General features: G+C 40.6%; 1 protein-coding gene across 2 annotated transcripts in view; it reads left to right on the top strand.

Moving 5' to 3' along the window:
* LOC141996853 (uncharacterized protein F13E9.13, mitochondrial-like) overlaps nt 1-10,552 on the top strand; it is a 38,206-nt gene extending 27,654 nt beyond the window's left edge. For both annotated transcript variants that reach the window (XM_074969158.1, XM_074969159.1), the window contains 2 exons: nt 1,947-2,074; nt 9,845-10,552. In XM_074969158.1, the coding sequence (XP_074825259.1) occupies nt 1,947-2,074; nt 9,845-10,035 (319 nt within the window). In that variant the 3' untranslated portion in view covers nt 10,036-10,552. The remainder of the gene's footprint in view (nt 1-1,946; nt 2,075-9,844) is intronic.
* The last annotated feature ends 12,667 nt before the right edge of the window (nt 10,553-23,219 follow it).

Raw genomic sequence — 23,219 nt, 5'->3', positions numbered from 1 at the left:
TGTGACACAAATAAATCATGAGATTTTTGCCACATTAAAAGCTCTTATCCCTTTCCCTCTAATATTGGTTTCTTCAATTTTAAATCAGTGCTGTATGTGGATATGGAGTATGTTTTATGATTATCAGGCAGCAGCATCTTATGACAGCTATGTGAATTCAAGCTGACATTTCATCACAATTGTCACACAGTCCTTTCTGTTATTAGATGTTTCTTTGAAATTTAATTCAGAAAAAGAGAGAACCAAAAAGCTGTGTATTGCGCATATCAAGTAGCTTGAATTCAAGAAAGATTTGTGTGTGGAGTGTGGGAAAAGTCATGGAAATAGCTAGGTTTGGGGCATATTTAATATCTGGTTTAAAAAAAGAAACATTTCATTATAATAAATGAAATGCAGCATTTTCAACATAAGTTTAAAGGTTCCTTCAAAGCATTTACTTTCTAACTTCACTTCTCCATATTCTGAACATCCGTACAATGATATTTCTTCTTCTCCTGAGAAGTCCCAGAATGTGGTACTTCATGCACATATTCTCATCTTTGTCATATGAGACACTGATATTTAGAATGTACACTGAGTTGTTCATAGGCTGATGCAATGTGGTGTTTGTTATTTGCTTAGTTAATAGTGGAAAGGAGAATGTCATCTAACCAGTTTATGGGAAACAAATATTCATGGGATTATTGAACTAAAGGGCAGGGGTTAAAAGGCTGTGGTGGTTTCTCTAACAACAACAACAAAATGCCTGGCACCAAGAATTAGCAGTGTCCAATTCTCTAACTTGACAAACTGTTTCCCAGGTTATCCTCCGTTACTAGCGTTAGGGATTTCCGTTTCCTTTCACTCTGTTTTTTCCCTCCATATTTTTACATATGCACAACTTCATCAAGGCCCTGACATCACAATGACTTTCTTCTGGCTGCAAAAAGTTGTTTGGTATTCTTTTTTTAGCACAGTCACACTGCTGGAGAGGGTCATGGCAGAGTGAATATGCCAGAAGAGGCACTGCCTCTCAATATGACTGAAGCAAGTTCCTTCTATTCCATTCCCAGATCTGGTTGGCCCAGAAAGAAGGACACTAGTCCCAGGACTACTGGTCTTTTGTGGTTAGTGCTCTGTACTACCATAACAGGGTATCAGGTTACTGTATAATATTGTCTGTCTTAAATATTGTATTTTCTGATTCTATTGTGGAAAAGATAGGGGGAAATTATAAATGTAAAAGTTGGTGTTTCAAAGGCTAAAACTTTCTCAAATTTTTGAAGCTGTCTAAAGCTGAGGTTGCTGTAGATGTAGGTTTCAGAAAAAGAGGCTAGCTTACACATCTTACTGACAGTTACTGCTTAAAATTTGAATGGTACATCTTTGGATGCATGAAGCAACTACTGTTTGAAGATGATAGCGGCTCTCATTTTTTCCTCCAAAGACAGATATCCAGGATATAGTGCTTGCTAATGACTGAAAGTTAGTTCTTTTTGTTGGCCTTTATGAAATGAGATGATGCTCCTAGTCCAGTTCCTAGAGGACAAGGACCTGATTTACAGAAAAGCCGAGCACCTACAAATCCACTTGAAATCAGGGGAGTTCAGCATCTATGAAAATTAGGCACTCACTACAAAAGCTGCCAGCTCAGTTGGTACTCCAGGGTGACAGTCTAGCACATTTAGCAGTCACTGTGTAGACAGGGTGAGACCCAGACAAAGAGACAAGTGGGTTATGGGTCTAGGATGACCAAACTTTTTTTTTTCCCCTCACATTGTGTTTTTAATGTCAACTGTAAAAAAAAAAAAAAAAAAAAAAAAAAAGGGCACTTAACACTCAAAAGTCAATCTTCAGTTGTTCTGACAGCAGGGAATTGAAATACAATCATGAGTTGTAAGAAAACAAGGTGGATAGCAAGTATGTATGCTGAAAGTAACAACAGGTTATGTTTCTGCTGTTTACAGCGCTCACGCTCTGACAGCAGATGTCAGTATATCAGAGACTGCTAAGGCTGCTGAGCTCTTCCTTGCTGATGGGATTGTATTGACTGGAACAGCTACTGGAATGCAGGCAGATCCTAAAGAATTGAAAGGTGAGAGCTGTCACACGAAGGTCGGGCAACAACCAGTGAATCATTTTCTGGATTAAATATAGAGAGAAATCTATACATTCTCTGTTCTAAAAACAGAGAAACTTTCTTTCACCGTAGAGTTTGATTTGGTCTCGCACAAACCAGAGTGATTTGGGTTTTGGTTGGATGTACAGTAGCATGTTTATAAAAACAATTTTTATGGCATAAAAGTTAAAATTATTGTAAGTATTGGGAAAGTATGCTTGGTAACATTTAAGTGTTACTCATACTGGCATCTTGTAAGAAAAGGAAGGCTCAATTTCTACATGATTTTAATTTAAGAATGAGATTCTCCATAGCCTTTTTTTTTTTTTTTTTTAAAGGCTAATAACTAGACTAGTTAAAAATACTTACCTATTAACATGGAAAGACTATTTATAATTGGATTTCTCATTGTGAAACACATATTCCAGCAGCAAGAGAGGAACCTGCCGAGATTTGGACATTTCGGTGCAGTAATACTAGGGGAAGTGTAGCCTTTAAGAGTTGAAAAATAATTCTCTTTCTCTGATAAGTGGAAAAGTATGTGACATTTAAATTATTTTTAAAGGCGTATTTGTTTCTAAGAGAGATAACTTGACCCATGAATTCTGACCTGTGTAGATATCATGTATGGTGCCTGATGTTGCTATATTGGCACAGGTTGGAATTGTCTTCAACAAATTGGATTGCTCCTTTGTTACAGTTCATTGTGCTAAGGACTGATATTCCCGTAGATGAATGGCTTGAATCTGAGAAATGCTGAGCACCTGCAACTTTCATTTGAAGTCAGCTCCCATCGATATGACTGGTGTTCATCACCTCCCAGGATCAGGCTCTAAAAGTAATCATCATATGCTCAACCAAGACTGGGAACATTTTTACCAAAAATCATGTTTGAAGAAACAAGAAGGCTGCTTTTGTGGGTTCCATTCTTGCTGCTTTAAACATGGTTCTTTCTGGTCTAAAGACAGCCAGTCATTCATCCTTCCTTATTACAATTCTAAAGAAGAAAAGGCAGGTGATAAACATACTACATGTTTTACGCAGGTCTCTCTGGTAAATATGTATCAGACCACATTCAGAATGTTACATAGTTAGTGGAAATTTCCAATATTTATCCATATAATACAGGTTCAACACTATGTTGTTACAGGGCATATTAAACTTGACAAATTAGGTTTTCATGTGCATATACAGAATTAAAACAAAGCCCTTGCCAAAGAATAGATGATAAATGACTACATTTTAGCCCACCCTTAGGTAAACTGCAGTGGAAAGTTGGCTATGTATGAAGATAGGCCTCTTAAAGTAATAGATTTTCTAATTATTAAAACAAAAATTGTTTCATGAAACAGAACCTTCTGAAAACAATGTGACTCTAAAGTTTGACAGACTTAACCTTTGTATCATCCACACCCTTAAATTAGTTTTTTGTTTCCCCCTTCTTCAATGGAAAAAACAAATAAGTCTCAAAAAGTCGTAAAAAGCAGAAGGCAAAATTCTGTTCTAGGATGTGTGTAGCTTCCCTTGACTTTGGTGGGTGCCAGCTCACGCATCAGAGAGCAGATTTTGTCTTATAGTTTTTTACAGTGGGATACCAACCAAGCCAAACCATGGATTCTAGAATTTATGTATACATGCCAGTTTTATTCTCTTTCTGGCTCCAAAGAACAGAGATCAGAGAAATGACACAAAGTATACCCATTTGTGTGGCTCTCACTTTTGTGTCATGAATACAACAAACCTAGTATTCTGGGTTTGTTTTGGTTGGGTCACACAGCTAGGTGCTGAGATTTTATGACAGTGTGGCAATCCCTCATTTAAGAGGGTTGGTAGTTTTGAGTTGTTAATTGGGGAGGGACCTCTTGAAAAATCAGTATTCTTGGGTCGGAAATGACAGTTTAAGCACATCAGTGTTGGTAATCTCTCTAACAGAATCAGACCTACGGTCACAAAGTTGAGCGTTGGTGTGAGTGAATTTTTGCATTTCACAAGTTTCTGTGTTGTTAGAAGTACTGTGTTACAATGAAGACGTTAAGTGTAGACAAAATTGGACACTTTTCATCATGTTCCAAAATATATAATTTAAAACATTTTATGCCAACTTAAGCTTTGATCTGATCAGCTGTCTCTTGAAAGCAGAACTGAAAAGGCAGTTGAGATTTTGCCATATCCTTCTTCAGATTTGTTATGCAGCAATACAGAAATGCTAGTGCCTTTGTCTCTGATGTATTGAATTGACTGTGATTTGAGGTAGGAAAGAAGTGTTTCTGTCAAACAAGGAAACTGTGTGAAGGGGCTAGAATTTTGTTTAGATTATGTTGATACCTTAATTCAAGCCTCCTAATTGTGGTGATACTTTGCCATGACCAGCCCTGACCAAAGGTCTTTTCACATGATATTGTGAGGATCTCTCAAGTATTATTCTCTGTAAAACTTTTATAGATGACTATAGATACGTCGCTTTTTCTCTGTTTATGAGTGCAGGCAAGCAGGCTCCTCTGAGGCAACTACCAGTCCATTCCACACAGCAGCTGGCAGGCATTGCTTATACAGTCAGTGACTATTGGCCTCTCTGTAGTACCCAGCTACTTCAGTTCTACAAAGTACCTAAGCAGCACTGGTCTAGGAAGTGAGGGACCCAAAGTCCCTTGTGCTCTTGCACTCTGCCACTGTTGGGCCATTAAGAAGCAGGCATTAGAATGCTGGGCTTATGTTGCACTTAATTTCTTAGCAGACTATATTTCCATTTGAGAATGTGTTTATCTTTCAGATAGGCAAAATTATATTACAAAAACTTCTATGATGGGAGACTTGTCCAAGTCTAAATAGCTCAAGGCTTGCTTTTGGAGGATAGGTGCTTTCTTCTTTAGATCTCCAGTCCATATCCAGCCTAGGTTGGAAGTAACTAAAAAGTTTTTACTATCTGATGACTGTTTGTTGAACTGTGGGAAAATGAGTTAGTGGTCGCAGTCCAGTAACCGCTGGACATGTACCCATGTCACAAAAACCACCAGAGTAGATAGTAATAATTTGGACCTTTGTTGGCATTGTTCACAGTGGGGACATGGAGACCAATTTACCTTTCTGCACATGGGTGGTTCGCTTATGTTGGGTACAAGCACATTGCTGCTGCCCATGCTGTACCTGTTCTATAGATAAAGAGAGGACATCTGTCTCTAATCTGCACCTTTTACAAGCACTAAGCATAATGATGAAAAAAAGCCCTTTGAATTAAAATAACTAAAATGTGTTACAGTACTGCATATACCATAAACACAGTGGTGTGTATGGTACAATGATTATTGCATATGAATAAAATGTTAAAGAAAAGTATTAGAGCAAGTTATTGGGGCATTGTTTAGTTTTACACTGTTTACCTTTTTTTTTTTAAAGCTATGAATTGTTGACCTTTATTTCATGCAACTTGTGCATATCCTAGTTCAAAAGGTTTCATTATGCTTTGCTATTTCATCTGATTTTTATTAGACATGTATGCAGATATACTGTCACAAGGAAGAACACAGTGTCCTCTAGTTATAGTTTATTGAAGCAGAGGAATGTCTAAGTATAATTGTATAAACTTTGAGATCTTGTCACATAGAATACATAGTCACAAAATTATCTGAAAAAGTACAATAGCTTGCGAAGAGTTGGCTTAAGAGTTATAAACAAGGTTTTGAGTTTAGAGACAATTAACAAATGTAGTGATTACTGTTAAATTCTACTATGCAGAAACATCATACTGCACTGATTCCCATAATGCTGTTGCCTATTTAAAAAATAAAAAGTTAGAATTTGGGCAGTGATATAGTGCAAGTCTTATTAAACAACACCAAAATGTAAACCATTTGACCTGGATCAACATTATGTCTTACTGTGTGAAAGTATCTGTTTAAAATAATTTGAGTGACTTTACACTCAATTTGGTAACCAAATGTAATGCCAAAGTGGGCAGTAAGGATGATGTATGTTCCCTATCCTGGTACTTTCTGGCTGGCCCCACCTTCTGCACAGGAAAGGACAGATCTGTGTGTGGAGGGTCCAGTTCACACACAGATTACTGCAGGATGCTTGGGTCCTTTGTTATTTAAGGAAGCCTTTGAAATAGCACATTTCAGTTTTCATTGTCTTAGTCTTTGCTTCTTAGGGATTCTCTCGGGCCCATATGTCAGCTTAGATATTCTACTCTTCCTGCATGATCAGTTTACTTATCGACGTAGTATAATTATGTAGTGCCAGCAATGTGTCCTGTGCACTTTTCATAAAAACAAATACAGACTTTTGGCCAAATGCTCCTGGGAGAGCAGTTGAGCACTGCAACGCATATCTGTGAAAAGAATGTCATGTTAAATCTGTATTTGAGCCTAAGTAAAGCGGATATGGTACTCTTAATAGATAGGGCATTGTATAAATAAAATTCTGATTTTGTTTTTGTTCAGTAATATAGTGGAAAGCTAATGAATCTATTATTGTGAGCAGGACTCCTGTCAGGATATAAAATAGGCATGAAAAGGGCTATAGCCCGACTCATCTGATGTGTCTAATTCAGGGCAAGGCTTTCCTTAAAATTGTCTTCCACTGTAGGATGGTCTTATTCTTCTGTGTTTACAGTATGTAGGGTGACCAGATAGCAAGTGTAAAAAATCGGGACGGGATGTGGGGGTAATAGATGCCTATATAAGAAAAAAAAAACAAAATTGGGACTGTCCCTATAAAATCAGGACATCTGGTCACCCTAACATTATGTGACAAATGGTGTGTGTTTTAGATGGAAGAATGCTAGCACATCTGACCTAGAGGAAGCTTTAGTAGCATTTGTATAGGTAGTTCTTCTCTTGGTGAAGCAGAATGGAAGTAAATAATTAGTCTTTCCTGTAGCATCATTAACAAGTCACAATTCTTATGAAACTTTAAAGTAAACAGCATTTTCTTGCAGAGTTATATTTTACATATGTATCCTTCCCCTGACGCTGTAACCACCCACGCCAGCTTGTTATCACCAAGTAAAGCAATTTTTATATGTCTGTAAAGGTCAGAAATAATGTTCTACACCATTTTCTTTGAGGAAGCAAATAGAGCATCCTGCAAGGCACCGAGTCATTTTTGTGAGAACCAATTTGAAGTTAATGGTGATGAGGAAGTTCAGCACCTATTAGAATTGAGTCTTTATTTTTTCATAGCTAGATATTGACTTGTGCCTTTCAGAGACTTCTGTTAATCATCTGTCCTTTCTCCATAAAAGAAACTGAGCATAATGATAAATTTGTGATCTGAACAACAAACTACTTTCTCTGGACCTTGTATCAATTTCTGTCATATTAAAAAAAAAAAACCAAAAAACCTCAGAATGCTTACATCTCACAGTGAACACAGTCACTTGAATAAATCTTAGGGAAATTCACCCTTGTGCACAGGGACTGCACAAAGCCTGAAGAGGGACTTCAGTGTTGCATAAGTCTTGTCTTGTGCCCTGGGGTGAATTTCACCGTATGCAACCTGGTGAAGGTTCGACTTGTTAACTGATGTGTTGTTTCTAGATAAAATAATGTGCTGCTTTTATGTCCCACTTCCCTTTTAAAACAAAAATAATATTTACTAGCACTGCCTTTGGCCTGCAAATAAAGTAGATGGAGTTGTCCAAATAGTGGTCATAAGGACTGTTTGCTTCTCTACTTCCCTTCCCCTAAATTACAAGATCAACTAGAGAGCCTGTTTTTCCTTTTCCTTTCATGGGGAATAACACTGTTTTGCTGCCTCTTCCCTGAAGATCTTGTTCTAGTCATCAGTATAGCATAAATTCAGCAAAGAGACCTGGTAGAAATATACACTGCTCCAACTACCATTATTGTGATTTAAACTGATAACTACAGAATTGTAATGAACACAGCACTATTGAATAGTTCTGCCATTTTAATAATCTCACCGCCTCCACCCAAAAAAACCCATCTGTGCTGACATAAATGGAAACAAGAATAACGTCTTATTCTTGTTGCTGTTACACTTTAATTACCATCTAGAAAGATTTGTTTTTATTGTTTTCCTTTTGGGATGAGAGAGAAATTGATAACACAGTTAAGAATCCTTATTTTTATATTTAAGTAACTCCCACAGGAATAAATTCTGTCCCCAAGACACTGGGTTCTGACTTGAGTGATCTGGGTTCTATTCTAGATGCTACTGCAATATAAATGACTGCCTCTTTCTATGTGTTTGTACAGCACCTCGTAAAATGAGGCTCTGATCTCATTTGGATGCTAGGTACTGCTGTAATATTACTAACAAGGGAATCCAAGATGCAGAAGAACCATTGTACTTCTGCTGCGCAAGGGAGCTCCCTCAAAAGCTTAGTTCAGCAGAGGCTTCTTGGTAGGGTTGCCAACGGCCTAATCACACAAACCCAAACACCTTTCCCCTCCTCCTGTCCTGCCCCTTCCCCAAGCCCATGTCCCTGTCCTGCCACTTCTCCGAGGCCCCGCCCCCACTCACTCCACCCCCCCTTCCTCTCTCTCCCCCACCCTCACTCACTTTCACCAGGCTGGGGAAGGAGTTTGGGATGCGGGGTGTGGGCTGGGACAGGGAGTTGGGGTGTGGGAGGGGGTTGGGGTGTAGGGTGCAGGCTCTGGGAGGGAGTTTGGGTGCAGGAGGGGGTGCAGGCTCTGGGAGGGAGTTTGGGTGTGGGCTGGGGCTGGGGGTTGGGGAACGGGGTGAGGTGAGGGGGATGGCGCTTATCTCGGGCGGCTCCCAAGAGCGACCAGCACATCCCTCTGGCAGCGGCTCCTAGGCGGGGGGGGCCAAGGGGTCTCCACACGCCGCTGCCCCTGTCTACAGGCACTGCTCCCGCAGCTCCCATTGGCTGCAGTTCCTGGCCAATGGGACCTGTAGAGTCGGCACTCTGGGTGGGGGCAGGGCGCGGAGACACACACACACCCAGGAGCCAGAAGGACGTGCCGGCCGCTTCCGAGAGCAGTGCGGAACCAAGGCAGGTAGGGAGCCTGCCTTAGCCCCGCTGCGCCACCAGACTGTCAGTGCTTAAAATCTCCCAGTTTGGGTGCAGTAGCTCTGGGAGACAGATCGTGATTCCGGTAGACTCTCGACGAAACCAGGAGGATTGGCCACCCTACTTCTTGGGCATCTTTGTGCAGCGTGGTTTGTGGGGGCAGGAGAAGAAAGGGCTAGTGCAAGTGAGGCCAGAGGATTCACTGCCAAATAGTCATTGCCCCATGTGGAGTGGGGGTCACAAGAGTGGCCGTTAATTGTTTCAGTCCCAGGCTTTGCCTCTTCCTCAGCACTGAAACCGCCCTGTGATGCATGGCCAATGGTGGTTTCGTGTGACCCCAACTCTTTCTTTTGCTTGAATAGTGGTTTACAAAACAAATGCAGCATTGTTGTAGCCATGTTGGTCCCAGAATATTAGAGAGACAAGGTGGGTGAGGTAATAGCTTTTATTTATTCTCAGTTGGTGAGAGAGACAAGCTCAAAAGCTTACACAGAGCTCTTCTTCTTTTGTTAGCAGTCATTACAAGTGGTTTCTACAGACAAGCCACGTAATTCTTTACCAGAGAAACCAAGACCAGGTGTTGCTGACAGTCAGTATCATTTTTTAGCAAAGTATCAGTTGGAAATTGGATAAGTCAAGGCTGATTAATTTTGTGTCCCTATAATTTTAAGGGTGGGAGAAGGGAGAACGATTCTAGACTGGGCTTAATCCTATTGTTGGATTTACATATGTGGCTTTCTTCATCTTAGAAGTTGAACATGCTGTGAAGATTCCAGTGCTGATTGGGTCTGGAGTGACGATGGAGAATGCAAGGAACTACTTGGATGCAAATGCTTTAATAATTGGTTCATATTTCAAGAAAGAAGGTTATTGGGCAAATAGTGTTGATCCTGACAGAGTAAAGAAATTTATGGATCATATAGGTAAACTGAGAGAATGAATTTATCATCATATAGTATTGTGTTTGTGTAGAATAAGATTTGGCCACAGCACAACTTCTGTGGGGTTACCATACAAATCCAATATGATATACAGTACCATGCACAAGCAACCTCTATTAGCATTCATGGGAGTTGCATGGGAATTGGAATTGGTTAATACAATATTAAATGAGGAGAAAAAATCTTCTCTGTGGCTAGCCAGTAAATCAGGTGGCATTTTAAAGAAAATGGGTGTTCTCGGTTTCATTTGTAGACGGCACATTTCTGCAGCTCTCTACTCCATGTTCCAGTACTAAATTATCTCTTAGACGTTTTCAGGAATATATTCTTTCTGACAGGTAAAGAATTTGTGCAGCTTAAGAATTAGCTGAGTTTTGTTTTACATGTGGAATACAATAGGACACCCTAAGATTTCAGCCACCAGTACTGTAAATTGGGCAGGTCAGTTAGCCGCTGTGTGCCTCAGTTTCTCCATCTTTAAAATGGGGATAATAATACCTATTTTAAAAAATGTTGTAGGACATAATGAGATTTTGTAAAGCAATTTCATCTAATAAAAGTTACTATAAAAGTACAAGATATTTTTTTTCATTCAAACTCTATTTGTCAAAAAAATACAATAAAAATGCTGTAAATTAGTAAAGTCCATTTATTCATGTCTGAATACTGGTGACATTGTAGCAGAATTTTTGGAAGTCTTGATCCATCACTAACTTCAGACACTCAGCAGCTGCCCCTCCCAGTTTTAAGTGGCACCCCATCTATTTATCTCCTTGTTGGTCCTTTACTATGATGACCCATCATGAACTCCTTCCGTGATAACTTTCTCAAGATTATTTCCATCTCTATGGCTGATGTGAGCAAACTACATAAGTTTGTGCCTGTTGATTTCTGAGAGCAGAGAGTCCTCTTTTCTCCAATAATATTTCAAACATAAGAGTATATGCCAGCACCCCATTTCAAAGGCTTCAGTTTTCTTCTAGTCATCCACATCAGTTCCCTAAGATTCACTTCCATAAGTCGCTATGGAAAAAAATTATACTTTTCACCAGTTGAACCTTTGTATGTTTCGAGAGGCCACGGTTTTTCCACACTTTTATAAGGGAGGCCACGACTGAACAAGCCATCCCTAGTCTTCTTCCGATTTAAAATAGCCTCCTTGGTTGGACTATGAATGATCCCAGGTAATTAAATCAATCTACTTCCTCTACAGCTTGACCATTAATCTTGTTGTCCACTTGCATCCTGACATTAGTGATAGTGTCAAGATACATGCATTTTCATTTTTGCCCCTTTCAGTAGTACATATTTCTCATTAACTGTTTTTAACAGACTCCAACATTTGTTGAATTCCATTGATGGTTGCAACAAAAAGCATATCCTAGGTCAGTAAGAAGTGTTCACCAATGGAAATCCTAGTTCCTTCCACTTTATCAAAACCTTCAGGGCTTGTCTCACAAGAAATTCTGCATACATGTTAAAAAGACTTGGGAGGCAAAGGAGCATTCTGTCTCCATGTGCCAATGGAAAACCTCCTGCTGTTTGCACCATGATCTGTTGATGGTGGAGACTTGTCATTAATTCAGTTAGATGCTTTGGAATCCCCATGTCAGCCAGTATCCTCCAGAGACTGTCATGATGGATGATATCAAATTCTTTGGAGTAGTCAGAGAAACGCCTAATCAATGGATTGCTGAATATTTGCAATTTGATTGTATGTGCCTCGTCCCTCTCTAAAATCAGCTTGTGGTGATGGTAGTTCTGCTTCTGTCATTTGCTTCGTGCTGTCCTGAATTATACAGAGGAACACTTTACTCGCATGCTATATCAAGGAGATGGTACAATAGTCACTGTACTGTTATAGTTCCTTTCTTTGGTAAGAGCAGAAAAATTCCCTTTGTCCAATCATCCAGTCAATTTCTAGTCATTCATGCATTGTTGCAAATTTTCCACATGAGATCAATACCACCATCACCGATCACTTTTAACAATTCTGCTGGCACATTATCTACCCCTGGTGCTTTCCCAAGCTTCATTTTCATAAAAGCACGCACCACTTCCTCGCTTAGGATTGATGGCTCAAGCTCTGTACTCTCTTTTCTGTCATCCTGTATTGTAAGTGGCTCTGATGAGGCATAGAGGTTGGCACAGTAATCTCTCTGTGTTTGAAATCACCACCTTCAGTAAAAACACTACTGTCATGATCTTTTATTATGCTTGGTCGCAGGGAAAACTTCTTACTAAAATGTCTGACCACTGTGAACATACCTTTTGTTTTATTATTTTAATTCTCGAGTTCCTCACATTTTGCTCTAATGTATTTGCTCTTATCTCCTCTAGTCTGCCTTTCAATCTGTCTGCTCAGTTCCTTACAGCGTATTTTCTCTCCTGCATTCTTCAGTCTCCAACCTTAACCTTCTCTGTTAATTATGGTGCGGTCTGACACTCGCTTTTTGGAATGTGTGCTTTAGCGGCTTCAAGCATGATAGTTTTCATTTTATTCCAAAAGTCATTCAGGTTTTTTCTTCTCTTTCACATATGATAGTGACTCAAACCTGTTCTTTACAGAAGTCATGTAGTTTTCGTTGATTTGGGACAAGTGCAGACGCAGCGGACCTGCCAAACATCCTATCTTTTTACATTTTAATTTTATGTTTGAGGGTAACAGTTGATGGTCTGACCCACAGTCTGCGCTCAGGGAAGTCTTTGTCCATTGGACGCTTTATCTCCAGCATCTCTGTATCATTACATAGTTGATCTGGTTCTTTGTCACATCGTCAGGTGACCTCCATATATGTAAACATATAGGATGTTGGGTGAAGATAGTGTTTGTAATGATCAGATGATTACAGTACAGACTTCGACTAAACATCTTCCTCTCATATTGTAAACCCAGACCACTGTTTCCCTTTATTTCTTTGAGAGCTTACAACTCCAACTTTTGTGTTCAGATCTCCAATTACAAGGGTGATGTCTTCACTTTGTGTTTTAATAAGTGTCTCTTCAAATCATTCATAGAATGCCATAAATTGTTCGCTCGTCAGCTGCATAGAGGCTTAAACCTCTATGATCAACCTTTTAACTGACTTTGCTTGAAGGCAAATTGTAATGGTTGTATTGCTGATTGTATTATATCCAAGCACACACTTTGGTGTCTCCTTGAATAAAATAAATGCAACCCCTTTTCTCTCACTTTCTCAGAACCTGAGTATATACCACATACCCATCCATCATCATGAAGTGACCTCTACCATTCCATCACAGCTTAGATTCCATGTATATCTATCTTACATCTTTGTAAATGGCAAAGTTCCCTTCATACATATGCCTCACAATCCATGTTCCTGTTCTGATCATTCTTTTATGAAGGTTCAAGTTATTCTTTTCCTTGGTGCAAACATCAGGTACTGTACTTCCCAAAGGATTTGGTACAGCACCATTGTAACTGCAACTGGTACTCTTGATGGCCAGAACCTCCTCCCCAGGATAATTTGATGAGCCTTTTGACGTGGGAGGTATCTCACCATCCAGTGCCACACATGGATCATGTTGCCTTTGTTCTGCCATGATTGGTCTCATGGGAGAAAATACACGGGGTGGTTTCCTATTGCCTTCTCTCTGGTTTGTGGTTGCTGTTGCTTAAATCATGATTTAATAACTCTTCTCCCTGTTGATGGCATTTCCTCCATTGGAGGTCCCAATATCCTCCCCAGGACCTCATCTGTCTGAAGCCATTAGTACTTCCTGAGGTTTCAGCCAGTTGTAGGTGGTACAGTCTACTGCCATTACAGCATCAGGCTGACTTGGAAATGCTGTACCACAACCAAAATTTAAAAAAAAAAATTGGGAAATGGATTCACTTTCAGTACTTAATGAAGAGTAAGTGTAAATATTTAAATTATTTTAAATAGAGCTGCTTGACATTTTTGGGGAATTTTGACAAAATATTTTAGTAAAAAACATTTGAAATGAAGATTTAATGCTGTTTCCAGACCAGCTAATTCAGCTCTGCACCTCTCAGGATTAGTATTAGTGATGTTGCAGACTGCCAAGATCCTTCCTAATACACACAGGGATAATTATGATGGAAGCCTTTCTTGTTGTACTGAGAAATTTTCATTTTCACAAAGAATTCTTCAACACCGAAAACAATAGTGGATAGATTCAGCCATCTCTTAAAACTAATAAATTATCACGAATAAAAAATGATTTTCCTTAGCCAAAAAAAGGTCTAGAAGTCATTGTGTGCTTATGTAAAATCAGAGAATGATAGAAGTACTAAAAGATTTTTAAAAAATCTTTTTTGTTATTTTGGGTTCATAATGTGAAAATCTTGTGTGATGTTTTAGTGAGAATGATGTGGACACAGACATGTTCTACATGGATATATTTCAGAGAGGTGTTTCTATCTGAGCACCCAAGTGAAAGAGAAGAAATTTTGCATGATAGTATTTATTTATTATATATTTATAATGTATTTTGCAGATTCGTTGGGTTGGAAATGTATTTACTTCATGAACTATCATGTGAAAAACAGTCAAATGTAAATAAAAATGACAATTTCTGATTATATTTTGAGATTTTACTCTTTCATTTTTGATAGAATGTATGTGTGTTTTCATTCTTTGAGACTGTGAGTGAAATCTGTCCTTTGGAATCTCTCTCTTGACATCTGTGCATAGCTTCCATTGATGCTAATGTAGATTATGTTGTGTATATCAAAGGATAAATGTAAACCCTTTGTAAGCTGGTGGAGACCCACCCATCTCCAAATAAAACGGCACACTCATTGTAGAGCAAAAACATCATCTCCCAGAGGTTTTTTTTGTAAAGATAAAGGTAATTCCAAAAAACACAGCGTGAAACTCAACGTAAGCCTTCTCCCATGGTTCCTTCTCCCTGGACTTACCTGTCTGTCCCATGGTTCCACCAAAGGCTGTTGAGTCCTGTGACTTGCTGTGGCCTGTAGAAAGCTTCAGAAGCATGTGTGTCATACACGCACAGAGTTTCAAATCTTCGGAAATGATGTGTTACAAATGTCTCTGTCTGCAGTAACTTGCACTCCTTCCCCTGCAATTTGGTGGGACTGGTTGGTGTGTTCCCTCCAGAACTACAGAACATCAGCAGGGAAGAGTAGATAATGTCCTAAAGACGATACTCTTCCCTTTTCATACATCCCCAGCCCCCAAGCAGAGTCTGCATACACGGGCTGTGTGCAGAAGTATTGGGAAGCATGGGGTCCTTCATATGTTAAATTATTTTTCATCCATTTACACTCTACATATTCGCAAAAAGAAAAGGAGTACTTGTGGCACCTCAGAGACTAACCAATTTATTTGAGCATAAGCTTTTGTGAGCTACAGCTCACTTCATCGGATGCATCAAGGTGCCACAAGTACTCCTTTTCTTTTTGCGAATACAGACTAACACGGCTGCTACTCTGAAACTCTACATATTGTAACATATTAATCTATATGCTAGCCAGGATGTTCACTTTGTGTATTCTTTAAGTCCTTAATACTAAATTATGAGACCCATATTATATAGTACTTGTCCTGTTTACAAAGCCATATGCTGTATAAAATTAAAAAGCAATGTGTTTAGAATTCAGTGAAAACAACTGATTTCCATGTTTTAAAATTAATAATGTTTTTTTTCCCACCTGTGTGTTTCTGGGGAGGTTTCAAGCAATTCTGAACTTGCATATATTTCCATACCTGATTGCATAGTAGATGAAGTTCTTCTTGTAGTGTCACATGTTTTCTAGTGGAATTATCACCAACTTTGAAATTCATTGTTAAGAAAACGATGAAACTAGAAAGACTAGCATGTGAATAAAGAGCACCAGCTAATAATCAATCTAGTGTTGGAAACATTTTAAAGCAGTCAATTGGAAAGTGCAACAAATACATTGATAATGACTGTGCAGCAATGATAGTTTTTAAAGACACAGATTACAGTTGCTAAAAGTCACATTAATTACTGTGAAGGTGAAAATCTAATGTGTTACTGTAGTGTTACTAGAAACAAAGAAAAATAAAATTACTTGGCCTGATTTTCTACTCACTTATACCGTGTTAGTCAAGAGTAACTCGAATGACATCAGTGGAGTACCAAGATTCTAAAAAGGGGGTTAAGTGAGAGGAGAATCAGGCTCAATGTGTTTAATACCATTGCTGTGAACTAAGTGAGGAACACAACATGCCCTGTTTCTGTAATCGCTATTCTTAGGAACCAAGGAATCTGCACGTTTTGGCAATGTCGGTAAGGTCTAAAATGAAATAACATCAGATACACCGTAACCTTATAAGAGAGAAACCTTCTAGTGATTTTGTGTAATACTCTGAATATGCACTGAATGTGTCAGACAGAGCACCTCCACTCAATGATTGCTACCCCAGTGTAAAAGAGGACCAAGGCCATAATTTGGCCCTAAATTATTATATGAAAATGTATCTGCAGGATGTAGGGACCCATGTCAAAGAAAAGCTGATTTTAAAGCCCAAGAGGGTGATTGATCGCCAACTCTTTATCATTCTTTCTGCTGAAAGTATTTGTCTAGCATCATTAAGCATCTGCTTGTCTGTTGCACACAGATGCTGTAAATAGAATTTGACCTTTTTATGTAGAAAATGCTTGAATATTTAATGTAAAAATATTAAGTTATCAGGAAGGCTGTGTCTTTTGGGAAGAATGTTCAATTTTACACAAGTTCTCAGAGTACTGCAGAGCATGAATAACTTTGCAGCAGAACAAAGCAGCCAGTGTTATGTGTAGAAACTCTAGACGTGAATAACAGCTGTTCAAGAAGACTTATATTAAATATGTATTAATTAATTTGAAGTGCATCACTTAAATATGTGAAGAGATTATCTTGTGTTAATTTACAGTAAAACATTACAGTACTTGTTAGCTTCATTATAGTATCCTAAAGTATTCCTCTGCCTACACGGGAGCATTTTGTTGAGTATTGATTGTTTTCGATTTGCCCTTTAAAAATGTCAGTGGCCTCTTTCTTGTTGGATTTGTTCTTGCATAGATACTGCACTTTCTTCTGAGCATAGAATGGACACAAATAATTTGAAGCCAAACTGTTTGAAGAAACTTCAGACAAAGAGAGCTTGTAAAAATGTGGCTTCAACTATACACAGCCCTGTAATCACCTGGATTTCACACACAAATCTCACAGTTGCTTGTGAGCAGATAATAGGTGCACAGTTACCTCTTTGTACAGGTAAGGGCCCGTGCATAGGAGTTCAATATCACCTATTATTTAGGTGGCTATCTGGGAAAATTGGGCCCACATAATATACATGAGGTTCAAGGAGTTGATGGGATACTATAAGCACTGTAATTGTGAAACTTACAAAATTGGTTAATAATACATACTTTCTGTAGTTAAATCAATGTACAAACTTTAACTAATCCTCATTACATCTGTAGAGGTAAGAACATAAGAATGGCCATACTGGGTCAGACCAAAGGTCCATCTAGCCCAGTATCCTGTCTTCTGACAGTGGCCAATGCCTGGTGCCCCAGAGGGAATGAACGGGTAATCATCAAGTGATCCATTCCCTATCACTCGTTCCCTGTCGCAGGCAAGCAGAGGCTAGAGACACCATCCCTGCCCATTCTGGCTAATAGCCATTGATGGACCTATCCCTCCATGAATTTATCTAGTTCTTTTTTGAACCCTGTTATAGTCTTGATCTTCATAACATCCTCTAGCAAAGCGTTCCACAGGTTGACGCTACATTGCATGAAGAAATACTTCCTTTTGTTTGTTTTAAACCTGCTGTATATTAATTTCATTTAGTGACACCTAGTTCTTGTGTTATGAGAAGGCGTAAATAACACTTCCTTATTTACTTTCTCCACACCAGTTATGATTTTATAGACCTCAATCATATCCCCCCTTAGTTGTTTCTTTTCCAAGCTGAAAAGTCCCAGTCTTATTAATCTGTTCTCATATGGCAGCTGTTCCATACCCCTAATAATTTTGTTTCCCTTTTCTGACCTTTTCCAATTCCAATATATCTTTTTTTGAGATGGGGCAACCACATCTGCACGCAGTATTCAAGATGTGGGCCTATGATGGATTTATATAGAGGCAGTATGATATTTTCTGTCTTATTATCTATCCCTTTCTTAATGTTTCCCAACATTCCGTTAGCCTTTTTGACTCCCGCTGCACACTGAGTGGATGTTTTGAGAGAACTATCCACAATAACTCCAAGATCTCTTTCTTGAGTGGTAACAACTAATTTAGATACCATTGTATCCGTTTGTAGCTCTTCGCAGTCTGCCTGGGACTTAACTATCTTGAGTAGTTTTGTGTCATCTGCAAATTTTCCACCTCACTGTTTTACCCCTTTTTCCAGGTCATTTATGAATATGTTAAATAGGACTGGTATCGGTACAGACCCCTGGGGGACATCACTATTTACCTCTCTCCATTCTGAAAACTGACCATTTATACCTAACCTTTGTTTCCTATCTTCTAACCAGTTACCAATCCATGAAAGGACCTTCCCTCTTATCCCATGACAGCTTACTTTGCTTAAGAGCCTTTGGTGAGGGACCCTGTCAAAGGCTTTCTGAAAATCTAAGTACACTGTATCTGTTGGATCCCCCTTGTTGGCCCCCCTTAAAGAATTCTAGCAGATTGGTGAGGCATGTTTTCCCTTTGCAAAAAACATGTTGACTCTTTCCCAACAAATTATGTTAATCTATGTATCTGACAATTTTGTTCTTTAGTTCTATAGTTTCAACCAGTTTGTCCAGTACTGAAGTCAAGCTTACCGGCCTGTAATTGCCAGGATTACCTCTGGAGCCCTTTTTAAAAATTGGCATTACATTAGCTATCCTCTAGTCATTTGTACAGAAACTGATTTAAATGATAGGTTACAGACTACAGTTAGTAGTTCTGTAATTTCACATTTGAGTTCCTTCAGAACTCTTTGGTTAATACTATCTGGTCCTGGTGACCCTTCTACTGTTTAGTTTATCAATTTGTTCCAGAATCTCCTCTAATGACACCTCAAATCTGGGACAGTTCCTCAGATTTGTCACCTAAAAACAATGGCTCAGGTTAGGGAATCTCTTTCACATCCTCAGCCGTGAAGACTGATGCAAAGGAACTCATTTCATTTCTCTGCAATGGCCTCATCGTCCTTGAGTGCTCCTTTAGCATCTCAATCATCCAGTGGCCTCGCTGGTTGTTTAGCAGGCTTCCTGCTTCTGAGATACTTAAAAAATTTTTGCTATTACTTTTTGAGTCTTTGGCTAGCTGTTCTTCAAATTCTTTTTTGGCCTTCCTAATTATATTTTTACACTTCATTTGCCAGAGTTTATGCTCCTTTCTATTTTTCTCACTAGGATTTAACGTCTACTTTTTGAAAGGATTGCTTTTTGCTTCTGACTGCTTCTTTTACTTTGTTGGTATTAGCCACGGTGGCACTTTTTTAGTTCTCTTACTGTTTTTTAATTTGGGGTATACATGTAAAGTGGGGTATACATTTAAGTGTCTTTAAAAAGTTTCCATGCAGCTTGCAGGGATTTCACTTTTGGCACTGTACCTTTTAATTTCCATTTCACTAACCTCCTCATTTTTGTGTAGTTCTCCTTTGTGAAATTAAATACTACATGTTGGGCTGTTATGGTGTTTTCCCTGCCACAGGGATGTTAAATTTAATTATATTATAGTCACTATTACCAAGGCGTCCAGCTGTATTCACCTCTTGGACCAGATCCTCTGCTCTACTTAGGACTAAATCAAGAATTGCCTCTCCTCTGGTGGGTTCCAGGACCAGCTGCTCCAAAAAGCAGTCATTTAAGGTGTCAAGTAACTTTATCTTTGCATCCCGTCCTGAGGTGACATGTACCCAATCAATATGGGGATAGTTGAAATCCCCCATTATTATTGAGTTTTTTATTTTAATAGCCTCCGATGAAGTGAGCTGTAGCTCAGGAAAGCTTATGCTCAAATAAATGTTAATCTCTAAGGTGCCACAAGTCCTCCTGTTCTTTTTTCTAATCTCCCTGAGCATTTCACAGTCACTATCACCATCCTGGTCAGCTGGTTGGTAATATATCCCAACTGCTATATTCTTATTATTAAAGCATGGAAGTACTATCTATAGCAGGGGTGGGCAAGCTTTTTTGGCCCGAGGGCCACACTGGGGTTGCGAAACAGTATGGAGGGCTAGGTAGCCTGGCCCCTGCCCCCTCCCGCTGCCCACCCCCTGACTGCTCCCCTCAGAACCCCCAACGCATCCAACGCCCCTGCTCCTTGTCCCCTGACCACCCCCTCCCAGGACCCCCTGCCCCAACCACCCCCTTTGACCTCACCGCCATTGAAGCCCCCCTACTCCTTATCCCCTGACCGCCCTGACCCCTATCCACACTCCTGCCCCCGAAAGCCCCCCAGGACCCCTGCCCCATCCACCCCTCCCCACTTCTTGTCCCCTGACCGCCCCCTCCTGAGACCCCCGTCCCTAACTTCCCCCCTAGGAGCCCACCCCCTATCCAACCCTCCCTGCTCCCTGTCTCCTGACTGCCCCCCCTCCCCGAACCTCCACCCCATCCGACCATCCCCTGTTCCCTGACTGCCCCCCGGGACCTCCTGCCCCCCGCCCCCTTACCATGCAGCTCAGAGCGGCAGGACAGGCTTGTTGGAAAGCCTGGGAGGTGGGAGGGCGCAAGCCGCGCTGCTCACTCGGCAGCATGGCTGCGTGGGAGGGGGGACAGCGGGGGCCCAGCTGGGGGTGAGCCTTTCTGGCCAGGAGCTCAAGAGCCAGCAGGACGGTCCCCTGCAGGCCATAGTTTGCCCACCTCTGATCTATAGCAATTCTATGGTACAGTTTGGTTCATTTAAGATTTTTACTTGATTTCATTCTACACTTTCTTTCACATATAGTGCCACTCCCTCACCAGCACGACCTGTTCTTTCCTTCCAGTGAATTTTGTACCCTGGTATTGCTGTGTCCCATTGTTTATCCTCATTCCACCAAGTTTCTGTTATGGCTATTATATCAATATCCTCATTTAATACAAGGCACTCTAGTTCACCCATCTTATTATTTAGACTTCTAGCACTGGTATATAAGCCTGTTAAAAACTTGTCACTTTTTAGCTGTCTGTCATTACATGATGTAATTGAATGGGACTTTTTTTCATTTGACTCTCTCTCTCATCAGATCCTACCTGTATTTTATCATCTTCCTTCCTCTCCTCCTTACTAGGACATAGAGAATCTCCATTAGTAGATCCTCCCTAAGGGATGTGTCTGTCCGAACCACGTGCTCCGAACCACGTGCTTCTCTGCACCCAGCCCTTAGTTTAAAAACTGCTCTATGACCTTTTTAATTTTAAGTTCTAGAAATCTGGTTCCATTTTGGTTTAGGTGGAGCCCATCCTTCCTGTATAGGCTCCTCTTTTCCCAAAAATTTCCCCAGTTCCTAATCTAAACCCCTTCTCCCTACACCTTTGTCTCATCCACGCATTGAGAGACTGCAGTTCTGCCTGTCTACCTGGCCCTGCACATGGAACTGGAAGTATTTCAGATAATGCTACCCTAGAGGTCCTAGACTTCAAATTCTTACCTAGCAGCCTAAATTTGGATTCCAGGACCTCTCTCCTATTCTTCCCCATGTCATTGGTACCTACATGTACCACAACCAACAGCTCCTCCCCAGCACTACACATAAGTCTATCTAGATGTCTCAAGAGATCCGCAATCTTCTCACCAGGCAGGCAAGTCACCATGTGGGTCTCCCGGTCATCGCAAATCTATGTTTCTAATGATTGAATCGCCCATTACTAATGCCTGTCTTTTCCTAATAACTGGAGTTCCCTCTCCCGGAGAGGTATCCTCAGTGTGAGAGGATACCACAACATCATCTGGAAGGAGGGTCCTAACTATGGGATCGTTTCCCTCTGCTCCAGTTGGATGTTCTCCTTCCCTGAGACTTTCATCCTCCTCAACAGCACAGAGGCTGTGGGACCGTTCTACTGTGTCCTGGAAAGTCTCATCTATGTATCTCTCTGTCTCCCCTAGCTCCTCCAGTTCAGCCACTCTGATCTCCAAAGCCTATACACGGTCTCTGAGGGCCAGGAGCTCCTTGCACTGAATGCACACATACGCCACCTGCCCATAGGGGGGCTGGTAATAATACATGCTGCATTGGGTGCAATAAACTGGATAGCCCCCACTTGTGCTGGACTTCTGCCTGCATTCTCTTTTTACTCCTGAAGTTAGTTCCTTTGTTGAGGTTTTGTTTTTTATCAGGGGGTATTTTTGGCTTTAAGTTTAAAGTATGTATCTAGCCCTCCCTCACACACCCCGTCTAAATTCCCTTGCAAAACTCCTGTAAGCAGAGTCAGGATGAGCTCCACCCTGACATCTGGTGGTGAGGTGTGGCAAGTTGTGGAAAAGAACTCCAGGGGCTGATCTCATTTGCATAGGCACACCCACCCCACCTAGAATGAGGCCATAACTGCCCAAGTGGTCACTTTGGCTGTTGTGGGATCCCCAGTGTCTCTGTTATTGGGGCAGGAAGAATAAATTGTTATTACCCTGATTATGGGAACTGTGCTTGGAACTGTACTTGGCCTTTTGTTATGATGGAGGGACTCACCATCAACTAAGTAGCACTCGCTAGGCAAGGGACATGGTTCCAAAACTCTGAATTGAGAGAGACTTGAGACAGGTATTAGTACTTGGTGGTGTGGGCCCCTTTGTGAGGGTCTGGAACACCAATTGCACCTCTGTCTCTCTCCACTGTGGAATGTCAGAGCTAATTTTGGGTCTATTCAGAGTCTTGCTACAGGTACTGTGCTGAATTCACTTTGGCCTTATGGTGCACCAGCACTAAGGCTCCCAATACTATGAGCTGAAATCACTGAGCACTGTGTCAAGTAGTGGGGAGCCGGAAGATCTAGAGTGCAGTGGTGCTGTTCGTGGATAGGCTGGCAGAGCGTTTGTGAGACGGCGAGGCGAGCTGTGCAGAGCGGAGCTGTTCGTGAGACGGCGAGCTGTGCAGAGCGGAGCTGGTCGTGGTGGAGCGGAGCAGAGCCCTGTGGGGCAGTCAGCTTCAGGACACGTAAGGTGCCCCTTACCTCTTTCCCCCACACACAGGCACATTTTAGCCAGACTGGGGAGTAACACTATGCAGATGAACTT

Source organism: Natator depressus, chromosome 12 (assembly GCF_965152275.1).
Source record: "Natator depressus isolate rNatDep1 chromosome 12, rNatDep2.hap1, whole genome shotgun sequence".
In the NCBI taxonomy this organism is placed as follows: domain Eukaryota; kingdom Metazoa; phylum Chordata; order Testudines; family Cheloniidae; genus Natator; species Natator depressus.
This window is presented reverse-complemented; position numbering and strand designations above follow the sequence as displayed.